Raw genomic sequence first — 16,886 nt, forward strand, 5'->3', positions numbered from 1 at the left:
TCAAAGCTGATTATATGGTTTGTTTATATCGGTTATACTGTATTGTATGGTACAAGTTCAATAGAACAAAGTCTGAACTAGCCCAACGTGCTCCCATGTGGATACTTAATGCATATGTCTTTTGTAAAATAAGATTGTTTCTAAGGACCTTTTGCTTTCCTCACTGTGCTGTAAATTGTGCCAAATTTAGAAATGCTGAAGGGTACTCAGAAAGTTGTTCCAGGTTTCTTGCTGGCTTAGGCAGGTGAATTCATATTTTCCTTGGCAAAGCAAATTTTAATTGTCTAACAAAGTTTTGGGAACAATAATAAGTGCAAGTGCCTATAATTATAGTGTAGTTTAGAATGTTAACCATCAGTTGCCTGTTCAGGCATACTGGGCCAAAAGTAATCTTTAACCTTTAGACTAGGGACAGACATTCAAAAAGCCTGAGTCTGAATTGATTCAATCTTTGCATTCACTTTTGATTCAGGAAATGCAGGCACATGGCTGCAGTGGCTCAGGGGAGAAGCTGGGGTGGTGCTAGAGTGAGCCCTCCCACTCCGTCTACAGTGCTGAGCTGAGGGGGTGGGGAATGTGGCCGGTGCCGGCAGGACACTATGATTAGGGAGGGGTTTAAACCCTCACTGTGGCCTGCACAGTCCCCAGCTTGGGTGTACCTGGAGAGGGAGGGGGAAACAGCCTTCGCCAGGCTTTTCCCCTGCTTGCAGCTCAAGGGGTGGGGAATGTTGTTAGACCCCGGCCCTGGCCCCAGCCCTGGCTAGCACTCTGAGGCAAAAGTTGGGGAGGGAGGAGCTGCTTGTGTGGACTGTATGCATCTATATTATCCTGACAGTTAGTGCTTCATATTTGCCTGAATCTCAAACTGACAGCACTGACAGGCCCCATTAATTGCAAACCAGGTCATTTCTCACACCTCTCTCTGTACCCTGTTGAACACTGACAGATTGCAGGAAAGGGAATCTGCACTCTAATGAGGCTCAGTAATTGATGCATAGAAGCAATCACCAGCATTAATCGCTGCATAGTGAAACTTCATTCAATATAAAAGTTTCAAGGTGTGAGATGCCTGTGTCTTTGAAGCAGGCCAGCATGGAGTTTGTCAGAACACGAAGCTTATCAGCCCATCAAAAAAACAAAAGCCTCTGTCTCATTAGATTTTCTGACCTCAAGGTACAGGCATTTTGCAAAACATTTGCAAGCCACTGGCTTCTTGCTCAGGAAAAAAAATCCCTAAGCAGACACTGTTCTGTTTGCCTTTGTTTCATTGAAATTGGAGACATGCATACACACAGACACCTCTCAGCATTAGCTAGCATGGGGGTGGCTTTACCACTGGGGTCCTTGCCATGGGAGACGGAGGAAGGGATCCCTTCTTGAGCAGTGAGTGGTGATGGGAGATGGGGCAGGGGGAAGCCTGGCAGATGCTGCTGTGTCCCTGCCAGGGAGACCCCAGCTACAGTCCCCCACCCCCTTTACAGCTAGCTGGAGCTCTGGCTTGGGAGGAGGGGGCAGGGCTTAAACCAGGAACGGGTCTGGGACAGAAGTTCCATAAACTAGTTTGACCCAGGTGTATCTTAAACCATTTTCACCCATTTTGAAACTGCTTTATATGCACTGAACTTATGTTTTGTTACAGGTTCAAGCCAGTTTCTGATCACTTAAACTGGTTTATGTGTAACTTCTGTCCCTAGCCTTAGGGACAATAGGCTGTCAGTGAGTTTTACACAGCAAACTCAAAGTTCATAATAAAAGCAAAAACTGGACTGTTACTGTTTAAAAGATTTAGTTTAGAAAAGCTACAAAATAAACAAAAGAAAAGAAAAAGGGCTAATTGAGCTATCAGACATAGTTAGGGCTAAGGAGGCTCCTGGGTCATGAAGTCTAGTTCTCTGCTATTACAGGCAATGAAGTCTCTTCATAAATTCATTGAACTCCCATCTTAAAACTAATTAGTCTTCTTGCCACCGTAACTCTTATAGTCAGGCTGCCCTAGACTCTCACTCTTCTGATACTTAGAAACCTTATAATTTATAACCTAGAGTTATTCTTGGCTGGTTTATATCCATTTGTTCTTTTGCCAACATTGTCCTTTAAATAGTTTCTATCCCTGTCCCTTTCTTCCCTCTTACATATTTATATGAAGAAACCATATCCCCTATCAGTATTCATTTTGTTAAGCTAAATGCACCAATTTTTTTTAGTCTCCTTTTGAAAGCAAGGCTTTCCATTGCCCTCATCATTCTAGTAGTCCTTCTCTGCACTTGCTCCATTTTGATTTTTTTTTTCTTTCTCTACACATGGGTGTTCAGCATTATGCTTGGTTTTCCAGATGAGCTCTTGCCTGTGCCTTGTACAGTGGCAGTAATACTTTCCTATCCCTGTTGGAAATACCTTAATAGGTACATTATGGCAGTGCATTTGGTATTATGCAGCCATATCACAGCTCTCAGTCATTTTCTGATCAGCCAGTACACCCAGGTCATTCTCCCCTTCTGTCATTTCTAACTGATGAGCTGTAGCTTGTAGCAGAAATTCTTGTTGTTAATTCCTATGACCTTACACTTGTATTTTAAATTTCAGTCTGTCTTTATTACTTCCATTCTTTACTGGGGGGCCAGTGGTGGCAGGGGGACAAACGAGGGCTGTGTGACCCAGCCCTCGATCACCCTGAAGCCATCTGGCCTGCCACCACTGTTGCGTCTCTGCCACAGCATGTGGCTGGTTGACCTGTGGCCACTTACTCCACTAACACTGCAGTGGCTACTGCTGCCCTGTGCTTAAGGCCAGATCTGGCCCACAAGGAGCTCTGTGGTCCGGACTTGTCCTGAAGCCCAAGATGAGTTTGACATTTCTGTTCTAGGTCATTCTGTTCTTCTGATACTTCTGTCCTCCTCTGTATTGGCAGCACTTCCTGATTCTGTTAACCCAGAATGTCTGCTTTTTGTGCCAGGTCACTAAATGAGAATATTAAATATGATCGGTCCCAGGAAATTCTACTAGTAACCTTCTTCAAGTTCAATACTTCCTGCTTCAGTGCAACTCCAGTTACTTGTTACTTCCTACCTTACCATTCTTTTTTTGATCCTTAGCTCCTTCAGTTTAAGTAATTTCTCAGAAGGCACCATATCAGATACTCTACTGAAATCCAGATAGAAGAGCTTTGTTGCATTTCTTTGCTGCAGAAAATTGTTATCCTCTTACAGATAAATATTAAGTAGACATGCTGCATTTCTCGTTTTTGTATCCTTAATTATACTTTTCCAAATGTATTCTAATGCCTTTTGAAATATTGAGATCAACCTAATAAGTCTATAGTTGCTGCATTCTCCTTCCCTTCCTCCTTAAATAGAGATATACTGCTATATATTTTCTAATGTCCTATGGATAGGGTACCAGCCCCAGCTTGACACATTTATTAAAATTGCTTGCAAAGCCTGTGGCTTTGTGTCAGCTTCTTTAGAATTCTGGAATAGGGATTACCTAGTCCCCCAGTGGAGCTCAGTGAGCAATTGGAATTTTGTTTCCACTTCAGTTCCATTAACTTAATTCCCATTAGAATACTTCCTTTGCCTACATGTTCTACATTAATGGTGTCCAAACTTTTAGATCTGTGGGCTCGATAAGTGGTGTAGGGTTGTGTGCAGGCTGGATCTGGTCTGTGGGCCTGGCCTGATATGTGTGAGGCTGGGGCCTGGTCTGGCACACAGGGCCAGCCCAACATATGGTCCCAGCCTCATGTACCCAATCCAGTCCTGTGCCATATTGTCCCTGTAGCCTTGGCCCCACACACACAAGCACATTATCTGGTATGCAGGGCTTGGAAATTTGGCAGTAGTAGAGAGTAGTGGCAGTGTTAATTGCCACTGCTCCCCTGGTGCCAAATTTCCAGAGCCATGAGGAGCCCCACAGGCCAGATGACATGACTCCACAGTGTGGATGTGGCCCTCAGGCCAGAGGTTGAGCATCGCTGTTCTACATCATCAACCTTATTGAAAACAAAAACTGAGGCAAAGCATTCATTTAGTTTTGGGGCCATATCTTTGAGGCTAGGAACAGAAGTTATACATAAACCAGTATAAGTGATAAGAAACTGGTTCTAATCTATAACACAGCAGAAGTTCAGTGCACATAAATCTCCTTCAAAATGGCTGAAACCAGTCCAAGATAAACCTGGACGGATGTAGTATCAGACTTAACTGTTTTAGGTTAAATTAATTTATTGAACTTCTCTTTAAGATCCCCTCCAGATTCAAATTAACTCTCAGTCCCCCAGGATGCTTTGCACCTCCCCCACAGGCCCCCCCTCACAGGGTGGGCAGGCTGGCTGGTCCAAACTGTCTGCTCCAGCCAAGCAGAGTGGCATGCTTTAGCACCCCCGGCTTCTGGCCTGGGCTATTGCAGGCATGTGGCTGCATTTCCAGTATCAAAAGTAAATAAATGTCTGTTCACTTGCTTATCAGTTCAATCTACACAGCTTAGAATAACCTGTGAAGATTGAATCAATTCAACCTTGGGCTTTTTGACTGTCTGTACTTATTGTCCACCCCATCCTCCCTTCATAGCAACCCCACTACTTTTTTCCATATTCTTTTTCATATGTAAAGCTGGAAAGCCTTTTGCTTTTTGTTTTAATTTCCTTTGCAAAATTTGGTTCCACTGGACTACTCATAATTTTCACGTTATCCCTACATGTTCTGACTTTTAAGACCGTAGTTTTCTTTGCTGGGCAATTCTTTTCCATTCCTTGTCAGTTCGCTGCTTGCTTCCTGTATTTCTTTATGAGCCACTTGGACCTCATCTCCTCAGCAAATGGTCCCTAGAGCCAGGACTGAAAATGGTTAATTGCTAGTGCACCAGGGCCAAGGATGTTTTCAGCTACACTACTTCTGTAAGTTTAATTTAACGGTAGTATAAATGCTTTGTCCTTGTCTGTGTTAGCAGTTAAACTGCTTTTTCCAAATTGCTTCAGAGGGGCTCATTATTCACAACTATTATCAGGTGCTCTTTAGCTTCTTAAAACTTGATTGTACTGACACCTCCAAATACATGCCTAACTTTAAGCACAAGTAATCCTAATGACTGCAGTGAAATTTTTTCTGTATCTAATATTTAATTATGAGCCCAACTGTTTGCAGGGTTGGTATCTTAATGTGGGCAAACTGTGAGAATTAGATTGAAAACACAGGTTTTTGCTCCATTCTTAAAGAAATCAGCCCATTTGTGTTGCACAGAACAGTTTAGGAGGCCTGTCATTGAGAAAAATTGTATATGTAAATAAATTGTCTATTTCCAGTAAGGAAAAAGGTGCCTTTCTGGGGAAAGTACTACTGATCGTTCTACTTAAGCATGACTTTGTTTATGCACAGCAGTTAAATTGGAGATTGCCATTTACATTGGTGACACTGATAGTATGGAAGGTTCATGTGAATATTGAAAAAATATATATATACTCAGCCTGCCAAAAATAATCTGTGAGATGCCACTGGGCAAAAGAATGGAAGGCCACAATGCACCTTTAGAGATGTAACATAGAAGCTTTTAGATTAGATTAGTGTAGTCTCCACTTCTCCTGTGATGAAAGATAAGAACTTCACCACCCAAACCTAGCTCATCTATGCCTTGTACATGGAGACGCTTCTTGGAGTAGGATTCTGTAATAAAAGGAGTATGTCCCCAGATAGAGTTAAATTTCAGAAGTGTTCCTCTCAATCATGGTGAAGGAGACAGGATTGGGCCCCATATGAACTTTTATATTTCATATTTTTCTCTCCTTACTGCAAATAAACTACTGTAATACAATGCTAGCCAGCCCATAACTTGTATAATTGACTGAAATTCAAAATAGATAATGGTCTTAAGGATCACTTTAATAATATTAATCCTAAATTTTCGATGACCTGCTGAGGTCCCTTGCGACCCAAACATCTATGAATCTATGAAATTCAAATGATGTTTTAGTAGAAAAATATTTTTTTTAAATCGTATGATGGCAAAGTTAACTCTATTTCTTAAACTGAGGCCACAAACTTCCATTACATTTCTGGTGGGAGAATCACTTCTCTTCATTTCTCTTCTGGTAGAAATTATAGGCATACTAGTGTTCATTCAGTTTCTTCCCCTGCCTGCCCCACAGCCTCTCCCCCCACCACCAAACCCTTGCTTGGACCTGCCATCACAGCAACCCCTGCTGTGTGGCTAGACCAGAGCCAGAGCTACGCTGTGCTCTGTGCCTCTGGCCAGAATAGGACCAGACCCATTCCCGATGATAAGCGGCAGAGGCAGGGGGTCAGAGGCTGCAGGAGGGGGCAAAGAATGCAAGGGGCAGAAGCTTCGGGGGGGGCAGGGGTCAAAGGCTGTTGGAGGGGCAGAGGCAGTGGGGAGCAGGCATCTTGGGTGGGGGCATGCAGCAAGGGGGACAAATGGTGAAGGGACTAGGCCACGTGCTCACCCTGCTGCCCCCTTCTTCCCACTGTTGCTTTCTATGTTGTAGCAGGATTGAATATGACCCTCCAATAATTAGAGACCTACCGAAATCACCATTTGGTGATTTTTGTGGAAACCGTGATTTCCTGCCAAAAAGTGTGGGGTCTGTGCTTTTTGCAGGGGCTCCCTGGGGCAGGGGGAACATCACCGAAAATAAAATGCTGGCTCCCCAGAGGGCCTCCCAGGAGCGGGGAAGAGGGCTGCTGGCACAGCAAGTTGGTGGCGAGGCACAGTCAGTGCATCCAGTCAGTGGTGAGGGGTGGGCTGTATGACATAGAGCCCTCACAGCCAATCTGTGGGAAGGGGTGGGCTCATTGGGCCCCCTCAGTCAGTCAGAAGCTGGGGGGGTGGGGGGGCACTGCACTCCACCCACAAAAATGGTTTCCAGGCCAATGGTTTGCCCACTAAATCGTCTGGCAGCCTTCTTGACTTCAGTAGAACCCTACCGATAATTAGGTTCCGCACATGAAATTTTACAAATTTTCCATTTATATAATTATTGGGAGGTCATCTTAAATTCAAAGTTGTCTTGGGTTTGGGTAAATATGGTTTGTATTTAATTACTTGGTTATTCATCATGTGTTCTCATCAGTCTCATTTGTAGAATTAATACTTTTTACTTATTAAAGTTCATTAATAATGATGTATATTTTTAATAAACCATGAACCAGTTATTGATTAATGTAATATTTAATACCATTTATTATTTAATCAAACACTATTTAGATTTTTTAAATTTTCTAATGATCTCATGCCTCAGTGTAATTGAAATGTGTAACTTCTATAATGTGGTATGACTAAACAAATTTGAAATAAAGTAACTAATCCTTGATCATTGAATTTTTTGTATTGATAGGTATTTCCCCTCAATCTTCTGGCTAGATTTAAACATTTTATCTTTTTTTTTGCAGAGTCTAGCTAAAGAACCAACAATGCAGCTGATAACTTTACATGAAATTTTAGAGGTAAGATATTTTAAATGGGATACTTTTTTCTTTCCGTGCTCAACTCTAGTTTATGGCATATAAATAAAATAAATAGAGATATGTGGAAATATAGTTAAAATAACTAAAAAGAATAAATATTAATTACAAATTGTCTTACTGGGTTTGCATTTTTATCCCCGTAAGAACCCAAAATTATTTGTCAGAAATTGCTTTGTTCTTTCAGGAATAGGTTTTCCTACAGTTTGAGCTGGAAAATTATTGACTCTCAACTGCTTTTTATACTGACTATTTTTTAAGTCAGTTTTTTTTTATTTTTAATTGAAGCTACTGACAAATGTTTAATTAAAGTGCGATGGAATCTGATTCATAATCTGAACAATCACACCTCCTGCCATGCTACATGTGCCTGGCAGGAGGCACAACTGTGGGATTGGGGATCCCAATTGCACCTTGTTGCTGGTGCCTGGGGAGGCCAGGATCATAATTATCTACAAATTAGCATGCTCCATAATTATGATCCTAGGCTCCCCCTGCACCAGCATGTAGCACGCCAGGCATCAGGTGCCCTGTGCGCTTGTGGTTGGGCGTGCCAGTCAGTTGACTGGTGTTCCCATCCTAGGGTGTACCGGGCATCCAGCTTGTTACTTTCTGTGATCAACTGAGTGGTGCTCCCAGCAACAGTAGTGCACTGGTGCCTTGAAGCACTCCAGTGTGCTCCCAAGGCTGGTGCTCCAGGTGGCCAGCTCTGGGAGCACGCTGGCCACATGTTCAGTTTAAGGCACGATGGGGACCAGCCACAAACTTACACATAGGGTGTCTATACACATGCTGCAAGGGGGTGAACTTTAATTAAAGCAGCTGTGAGAGTTGCTTTAATTAAAGTGCCCCAGCATCGTGTGTATTTAGCATCCCACTCTTCAAAATGGCAGCAGGGGCACTTTAAATAAAGCTTATTTGAGCTTTAGTTAAAGCCCCCCCACTGTCATTTTGAAGCGTGGGGATGCTGAATGTATGTGATATGGAGGCTGCTGGAGCATGCTAATTAGCATGCTCCAGCATACTTGATTAATCAAGTCAGGATGCTTTTTAGCAGATGTCTGTCATGTGTATAGGTGCGCATATTTGGTGTGATAATTTTGTGGCTTATTAACAATTGTATCATGCCATAAAGTGGATGAATGTGTGGCTAGGTTACTGCTTAAAATGTAAGTAACTAGTTAATTAGTTCTTAAGTGTAACATCTGCCAGGGTCCTTAGTATTGGATAAAAATACCATATTTACTCTCATACTTCATGCACCTTTTCCCCCTAAATTTAGCCCTCCAAAATTGGGGTGTGTGTTCTAAATGAGGAAACTGGTTTGCACACCAACATGGAGACATGGGACTGTGGTAATGTTGCTCCCTTCCCAACCATGTGCAGGAGGGGTGGAGTCCACTCCTCAAACACACGCCCTTTTCTTGAGGTTTAACCCTGTTACAGCTGCTGCTGAATTGGCAGTAGCTTTTGGCTGAGCTTCTTGGTGAGCCCAGATTTTGACACTGGTGAGCATGTGTTGTGACAGTTTAAGGTTCAGGAAAAATCTATTCTTTGTTCTGCTGTCCCAAAATGAGTCTTGTGTCTTATTTGGGGGCATGTGATAGGCAAGTAAATATGATGTTTAAAAGAATGTTTTGAATAAATACCCAGTTTTCATGCATTTGTTTTGTTTGTGTTATTTGAATACAGAAGCTGTGATATACATGCACCAGGTTAATTCATTTCTAATATATTTATATGGTTGGTTTGTTCCATTTGGTCTGAGGGAATTGATGGGTCTGTTTGTATAGTACAGGGGTTGGCAAGCTTTTGTTGGTGCGGGCCATCCTTTGCAACCCCAATTCCACAGTAGTGGAGTCATGGTGTCCTGTGACCAGTGGGGTCCCCCAAGGCTCTGTCCTTGGACCCATATTGTTCAACATCTTCATTAATGATGTGGACACTGGAGTCAGAAGCGGACTGGCCAAGTTCGCCGATGACACCAAACTTTGGGGCAAAGCATCCACACCAGAAGACAGGCGGGTGATCCAGGCTGACCTGGACAGGCTCAGCAAGTGGGCGGACAAGAATCTGATGGTGTTCAACGCCGATGAATGCAAGGCTCTCCACCTTGGGAAGAAAAACCCGCAGCATCCTTATAGGCTCAGCAGTGCTACGCTGGCTAGCACTATGGAAGAAAGAGACTTGGGGGTCATCATTGACCACAAGATGAACATGAGCCTGTAGTGCGATGCTGCGGCTAGTAAAGCGACCAAAACGCTGGCTTGCATCCATAGATGCTTCTCAAGCAAGTCCCGGGACGTCATTCTCCCCTTGTACTCAGCCTTGGTGAGGCTGCAGCTGGAGTACTGCATCCAGTTTTGGGCTCCACAATTCAAGAAGGATGTGGAGAAGCTTGAGAGAGTCCAGAGAAGAGCCACGCGCATGATCAGAGGTCAGGGAAGCAGACCCTACGATGACAGGCTGAGAGCCATGGGGCTCTTTAGCCTGGAAAAGCGCAGGCTCAGGGGTGATCTGATGGCCACCTATAAGTTTATCAGGGGTGACCACCAGTATCTGGGGGAACATTTGTTCACCAGAGCGCCCCAAGGGATGACGAGGTCGAATGGTCATAAACTACTACAAGACCGTTTCAGGCTGGACATAAGGAAGAATTTCTTTACTGTCCGAGCCCCCAAGGTCTGGAACAGCCTGCCACCGGAGGTGGTTCAAGCACCTACATTGAACACCTTCAAGAGTAAACTGGATGCTTACCTTGCTGGGATCCTGTGACCCCAGCTGACTTCCTGCCCTTTGGGCAGGGGGCTGGACTCGATGATCTTCCGAGGTCCCTTCCAGCCCTAATGTCTATGAAATCTATGAAGTAGGCTGCAAGTCTGCACCCCACTGCAGCCAACTGTTTGCATTTCCCCTTACTGATAATCCCCATCCCTTGCACGGTGAGAGCTAGCACAGTTGTGGCAGAGCAGCAGGCTCCTCGATGGAGGGGAGCACTGTGTGGGGTGTGGTGGAACAGTGCAGCTCTGTGCCACTGATGTCTCATGTCAGATCAGACCTTCACAAGCCAGATTGGATCTCTGTGTGTGCCAGGTACAGTCTGTGCTACCCCTTGGTGTAGTGTATTTCAGAGAGATTGTCAAGGATGCCCAGATGGTTGACTAGACAATCTTACTTGTTTCTTTACAAATTATAATAAATTATTATGAAATTGAAATTATGAAAGGGCCTTTTGGCTCCCAGCATCCTCTCTTACTCAAAGCTTTGTATTTGGGATTATGGCTTTTTCCCTTCAAGAAGTTACTGGGATGTGTGGGAGAGGCTGTGAAGGAAACCTTAGGGAATAACCACATTCTGGTATTCAGATGCGGTCACTATGACATTGTTATGGTTTACTTGAATGTGCAGACTGTGAATCTGTACTTATGTCATCAGTTTCAAATTCATATTACCTGCTTCAAGTATCTCGGCATGACTGTTAATGCCAAATTAGGTAGGATTTGAAAGTAAATTAGAAAATAAAATAGCTAAATGAGTGGCTACTCTCTGTGGAAACATCATATCAAAACATTTAATATCTTAGAATTGCCCTTCATATTTGTCTGAATAACTTTAAAAGCTCGAAGAGTATCAGAATACCTAAATGAAATCTGTTTCTCTTTGGAAGAACAAACCAGTTTCAGAAATTCAGACTTATTTTTTATTTTAATTATCTTGGCCTAAGCATTGAGTGTCACTTATCTTTGTTTTATGTTTTTGTTGAGCAACTTAGTTCTAGTCTTAGTGCCTGTTAAATTTCAAAACTGTTGTCTTAGATATAGAGAATTGTTTCTTAAAGAGACAAATGCAAAACAAGACAAGTTTTTGTACTTGTGATTGCCAATTTAGGATTTACTATTTGTAGAAATCTAAGACACTCCCATTCATACCATGGTGACAGCTGTTTAATTAAAGCCCCATAAAAATAAGCTTAACTCACAAATACAAGTTAGGCGTAAACTGCAGTACACCGGGACAGCTATTCTTAATGTAAATGTGCAGTTAAATACACATTTAAAACATACATTATTTTACCTTGCATTTTAAATATGTATCTTCAATTACTCCTCCAGCAGAAATATGGACTTTGCTATGTCATATGCCTTTAAGTTCCCTTGCAGTTTCCTTTCACAGGCTTCAGTAATTTTTCTTATGCTGCTTCCTATATTCTAGGAATTTTTTTAATAAAGAATATAACTTTTGTTCTTCAAATTGCTTCAGTGACGATTCTCATTTCAGTCCGATTAAAATTTTTTATAAAATAAGTTTATAATCAACTTGATGCTTTTAGAAAATTGTAGACATGAAAAATTAACATTAAAAACAAGAGAAATAGAGAGCCAGTCATAGGTGACATGTGGGGAGGTACAGAGAGGGGTATGTGCCGCCCCAGATTTCTGGCAGTATGTGAGGCTGCAGCCCAGCCAGAGCCAGGGCCCAGCAGCAGTGGGGCCCTGGCTCTGACTGGGCTGCTGCAACAGTGTTGGCACAGAGTTGTACACAGAACCCCTGCCCCCTCCCCCACTGTTAACACTTACACATCATCTATGGACCAGTGATTTATAAAGATTTAATGGAGTTGTGCAAAAGTCTTACACAGAAACAGTTGATGAAAGAATACAGATTAATATGACGACAGATGAGAAAAAATAGGGTAGATGACTAGATGTAGTAATATATTGGCAGATAAGTTGAACAAATCTGGAGTTTTGAGACAAGGCAGTCACCTTTGATCTGAATGCTGGAACCAATTATGGTGTTTGGAGATAGACGTTATGATCATTTTCTTTGAACCAGTGACAAAGCAAGTAGAAGCATTCTGTACATGCTAAAAGTCTGGAGAACCTAGGATTTATGGAAGACAGAGACTGGAGTTGCAATAGCTGAATTGGGACTTATGTTTACATTCGGTCAGCGCAGTGGTGTTCATGGGCAGTACTGTGCTTACTGTCACCTTCACAAAACATATGCCATATATGGAATAGGAAGCATATATCAAGGCAGATGTTAGGTGTACAGGCAATGGTATCTAATGCTATATTTACCCAAGTGCAAGACAACCCTGAATTTTTGATGACCTCCCAATAATTAGATTCTATATGTGGAAAATGTTATACTTGATCCCTCCTCTTCCCCTCCCTGCAACCAGTTACCCGTGCTAGCAGGTTCTGCCTACAATGAAGCCTGTGGCACAGAGCATGGCCCTGGCCTGGCCCTGTAGCAACAGTGTGGAGCTCATTCTGCTACTACAGGGCTGGACTACAGTTGTGCTCAGAGCTGTCCCTAGGGGTGTGCAGGGCCTGGGGCATATCACCCTGGGGTGGGGCAGGTTGGTGAGCAGCAGAGGAAGAAAAAAAAAATTGGGGGCACCGAACGTGCGGGTGCATATGCCCTCCCCTCCCCGCCCCCCCCCCCAATGGAAAGGTCTGCAGGGGGAGGTGAAAAGGCCACAGGGGGGAGTGGCATTGCCTAGTGCTGCACCATGCTACACCGGCCCTGGCTGCTTCCCGGCCCCGGCCGCACCAGTCCCAGCCCCGGCCAGCTCCTGACCCTGGCTGCCTCCTGGCCTTAGCTGCGCACCACCCAGGGGTGGGGCCCAGAGCTGGGGGCTGGAGCAGGGCCAGCCTCGGCTGCACTGCTGGGCTGGAGGGCTCCTTGCCTCCACACCTCCCTGCTCCCAGTGCTTCAAAAGCGGAGAGCGCTGCCTTGTGCATCCCAGTGCTGGGTGGGCTGGGCAGCAAGGCACATTGCGCTGTACCACGCTGCTTTCAAAGGAGCAGTGGCGAGACACGGAGCAGCTCGCAGCTGTAGCCTACTTGCCCTTTGGAAAGATCAGGGGGCCACATGTCCCCTTTCCCCCTTGGCTGCCCAGCACCACGCCTCTGGAGGGGCCACTGGGCTCTGATTATCCCACAACCTGGCCTGGCCAGGGCCTGATGCCCCATGACTGGGGCCCTGGCCGGGCCGGTTGTGAGACAATTGGAGCCCAGTGGCTTGGCCAAGGGTGTGGCGTGGGGGAGTCAGGAGGGGGGTGGAAACCCCTCCCCCCCACCCCCTTGGCTCCCCGCAGTGTATGCAGCATTGTGAGTCGCCTGCCCACGCCCACGGAGGAGCCGCCAGGCTCTGACTGTCCCATAACCTGGCCCAGTCGGGGCCCCAGTCATGGGGAATGGGGCCCCAGTCAGGTCTGGTCATGGGACAGTCCCCATAGTGCAGCAGGGAGGGGGAAGGGGTGAATGATTCGCCCTTCCCCTACCCTATTCTTCCCTGCACTACAGGGGTCTCAATCTGCCACCCCCGCCCCCAAGCCCAGGGTGATAAAGAAGATTCAAAGAAACTTACCTGCCTGCATGCGGATGGGTCAGCTGCAGTGCTGGCTGCGAGTGCAGGGTAGCTAAGTGTGCCTGCCTCTCCCCCCCGCGTGTGGCCTAAGGCTATGCCTGCTGCTGCCCTCCATTTGGGGGGCCTGGACACCATTAGCCCCCCTTCCACGGCCAGCCAGAGCCGGCAGCGTGTGGCGGTACATGATAGGGCCTGTACGGCACTGTCCGCAGGGCCCGGGGTGATCGCCCTGTTTAGCCCTGCCCTAGGGATGGCCCTGTCTGCGCTCTGTGCCCCAGGCTGCTGTGGGGATGGAGCCCGCCAGTACAGAGCATGGGCAAGGGAGGAGCAGAGGCTGCAAGTGGGGAGACGGAGGGAAGGGGGTGTAGGTCTGAGGCTGTAAAGGAGCAGAAGCAGCTTGGGGAGGAGACAGGGGAAAGAGGGGACAGAGGCTCAAGATCACAGGGGAGAGAGGCAGGGGGTGTAGAGGCTGTATGGGGAGCAACAGTTGTGGTTCCAGCCCAACCCTGGGGTTAGGGCTAGTGTTGGAGCTGCAGCAGCTGCCTGCCCACCCCACTACCTTGTACTTGATTCCAAGATGAGGAGCTTCCCCTCCATGTTAAAAAGGGGGAAAACCTTGTCTTGGAATCAAGTAACTACAGTACAAAAATTAAGTCAAGGAGAAAGTGTCGTATGTTACCTATCATGCACAAAAGGAGAGAGGGCTCATGTTTGAGAAATAAATTAAGGAAGTTGAGTAATCCATTTACCAGCTTGGTGGTTGACAAGCCAGGAGTGACAAAGCAGAAGCATAAAAGTATTAATATATGATATATAGAAGGAGATAGTTAGCTGTGTTAGTTGGAAGTTATGTAAAAGGCAGGGCAGTGTGACATCTTGTAGATTAAGTCATGCAGAGAGGCATGAGCTTCATTTAAAGGACCGTATTCCTTTCTGCATAGTATCTCTGCTCTGAAAGTCCACTCTGACAAAGCAGACTGTCTGAATGAGTTAATCTGTAAAATGCCACACTGACCTGCTTATTCCTATATGATAAATAATAATGCATTACTTTTCTTAGTTGTGCAATTAGGAGGTAAAGTTAAAAGTACATAAAAGATGACTGAAGCGGGTTGGGAAAGTAGAAAGTCAGAAACGGAGCCTTTTCACTGAGAGGGTGATTAGAGAGGTCAGAGGATGGAAGTTTTACTGTGCTGAAGTCTGAAAAGTGGTAAGGAACAGAGCTTTCGTTAGCAAGAAGCTGTTGGAATTGCATAAAGTAATAGGATCTTCTGGTTGATGAGTCTGAGTGAGAAAAAGCACTTAAAAAAAGTGTGTTTGCCTAATTTGCTCTCAACGTTGGAAGCTTACATATTAAATGCATGCTAAAATTAAACTTCAGCATCATCAGGATGTTTTTATTTTAAAAGACATATAGGAAATTGCTTCCTATTGTCTTCATATTGAACACATTATATAAATGTACAAAGACCCCAAATCAGCTTTTGATAAGGGGGAAAATTTAAGTAAGGGACAAGAAACAACTTAATTTTTTATCTTATATTCTTAACGTTGATGTTAATGAAAACTAATTGAATATTATTTAGTAAATTTCTCCTGGCAGAAAACCTTGTATTTCTTGGGTAAGCAATTCCTATGATAGCCATATTAATGTTTTTATTGGTTTAAGTAAATTCAAATTAATCTTTTTTCCCCCTGCATATTCTGAATCTTATTTTCTTGGTCTTCCAGAGTCTTATAAACAAATTGATGAGTGCACCACATGACCCATATTTAACAATCAATGACACTTTTTGGCCTCCTTATATCGAACTGCTGCTGCGATATGGTATTGCGCTGAGACATCCAGATGATCCCAAGAGAATACGCTTAGAAGCTTTTCATCAGTAAATGGACCCTACATCAATATTTTAAAAACAAAAATTGTTGATCCAATATTTAAACTTAACAATTCTTTGTTATTTTTATCACAATTTGGGGGCATCAGTAACCTTTTCTGCTTGGACAGAAAACTTAAAAAAAAATACAAACCCTAACTTTCTTAGGTGCAGATTCTTAAAAGCTTGTGAAATATGAAAAATGACAGAATTCTCTTCACTTTAAGTAATGATGATTTTTACTCATGATTTTTAGTGACTTCACAATAGTTGCTTCTATACTAATAAAATAGTCAGTGCTTGTATTCTGAAAATTTTTCAGGCTGCTTAGTTAAGATTCAAATTCAAGTTAAAGGACTATTGTTTGCAGACAAAATGATTAAAGATACTAATTGTCCTTTGATTTTTTTTTTTTTAAATAATGCTTTGCATGAGGCATCTTTATTTTCTTAAATACCCCTCACTCAGAATGCCTCCACTACTTTGCTTTCTTGTATTATTTATGGGGCACTTGTGTAGTGCTAAGGTTTCAAATAACTCAAGGCTGTATGTGGACGTGAAGATTAAAAAATTTAATTGGAAAAATTGGAGAGAATATGTTTACATAGCAACATATTTGTACAAAGAAGTTCTTGGGATATCTTGTGAACAATTGCTTGGTTCAAGATGAACGTTCTGGAGAATCCACCCAATTTCCATTCTGAAAGAGCTGTGGATAACCAACATAACACTTGACTCTTGTATATCTCCTGAGAGGAACTCCTTCATGCAGTGTACCTCTTTGGTTTAATAAGAGTTACATAATTTTTTCAGATTTGATTAATCAGGCTTGTAATACTGAATATTGTCTGTGCTTTTTTACAGCTTCTAAATTACATCTCAGACACAGTGAATCTGTCAGTTTCCAGACTGATCCGTTGTGGCCACCAGTAGTCTGTATAATATTTATTTGCATGTACCCCTCATCACAGTAATGTCTGAACATACACATATAAAAGCTAGGGACAGGCATTACACAAAAAACAGTGTAAGTGATCAGAAACTGGTTTAAACCTATAAAAGAACAGATGTTCAGTGCACATAAACTAGTTTGAAAATGGCTGAAACTGGTTTGAAATAAACCTGGTTAAATGTAGTATCAGGCTTAACTGATTAGGCT

General features: G+C 43.7%; 1 protein-coding gene across 4 annotated transcripts in view; it reads left to right on the forward strand.

Moving 5' to 3' along the window:
* The window catches only part of CENPK (centromere protein K), a 43,945-nt gene extending 27,400 nt beyond the window's left edge, over positions 1 to 16,545 (forward strand). For 3 of the 4 annotated variants that reach the window (XM_006034722.3, XM_025216765.1, XM_006034723.3), the window contains 2 exons: positions 7,398 to 7,451; positions 15,582 to 15,740. In XM_006034722.3, coding sequence (XP_006034784.1) covers positions 7,398 to 7,451; positions 15,582 to 15,740 — 213 coding nt within the window. Of the gene's footprint in view, positions 1 to 7,397; positions 7,452 to 15,581 lie in introns of all 4 variants that reach the window. The other variant, XM_025216764.1, reaches the window with a different exon arrangement.
* The last annotated feature ends 341 nt before the right edge of the window (positions 16,546 to 16,886 follow it).

Source organism: Alligator sinensis, unplaced genomic scaffold, assembly GCF_000455745.1.
Source record: "Alligator sinensis unplaced genomic scaffold, ASM45574v1 scaffold346_1, whole genome shotgun sequence".
In the NCBI taxonomy this organism is placed as follows: Eukaryota; Metazoa; Chordata; order Crocodylia; family Alligatoridae; genus Alligator; species Alligator sinensis.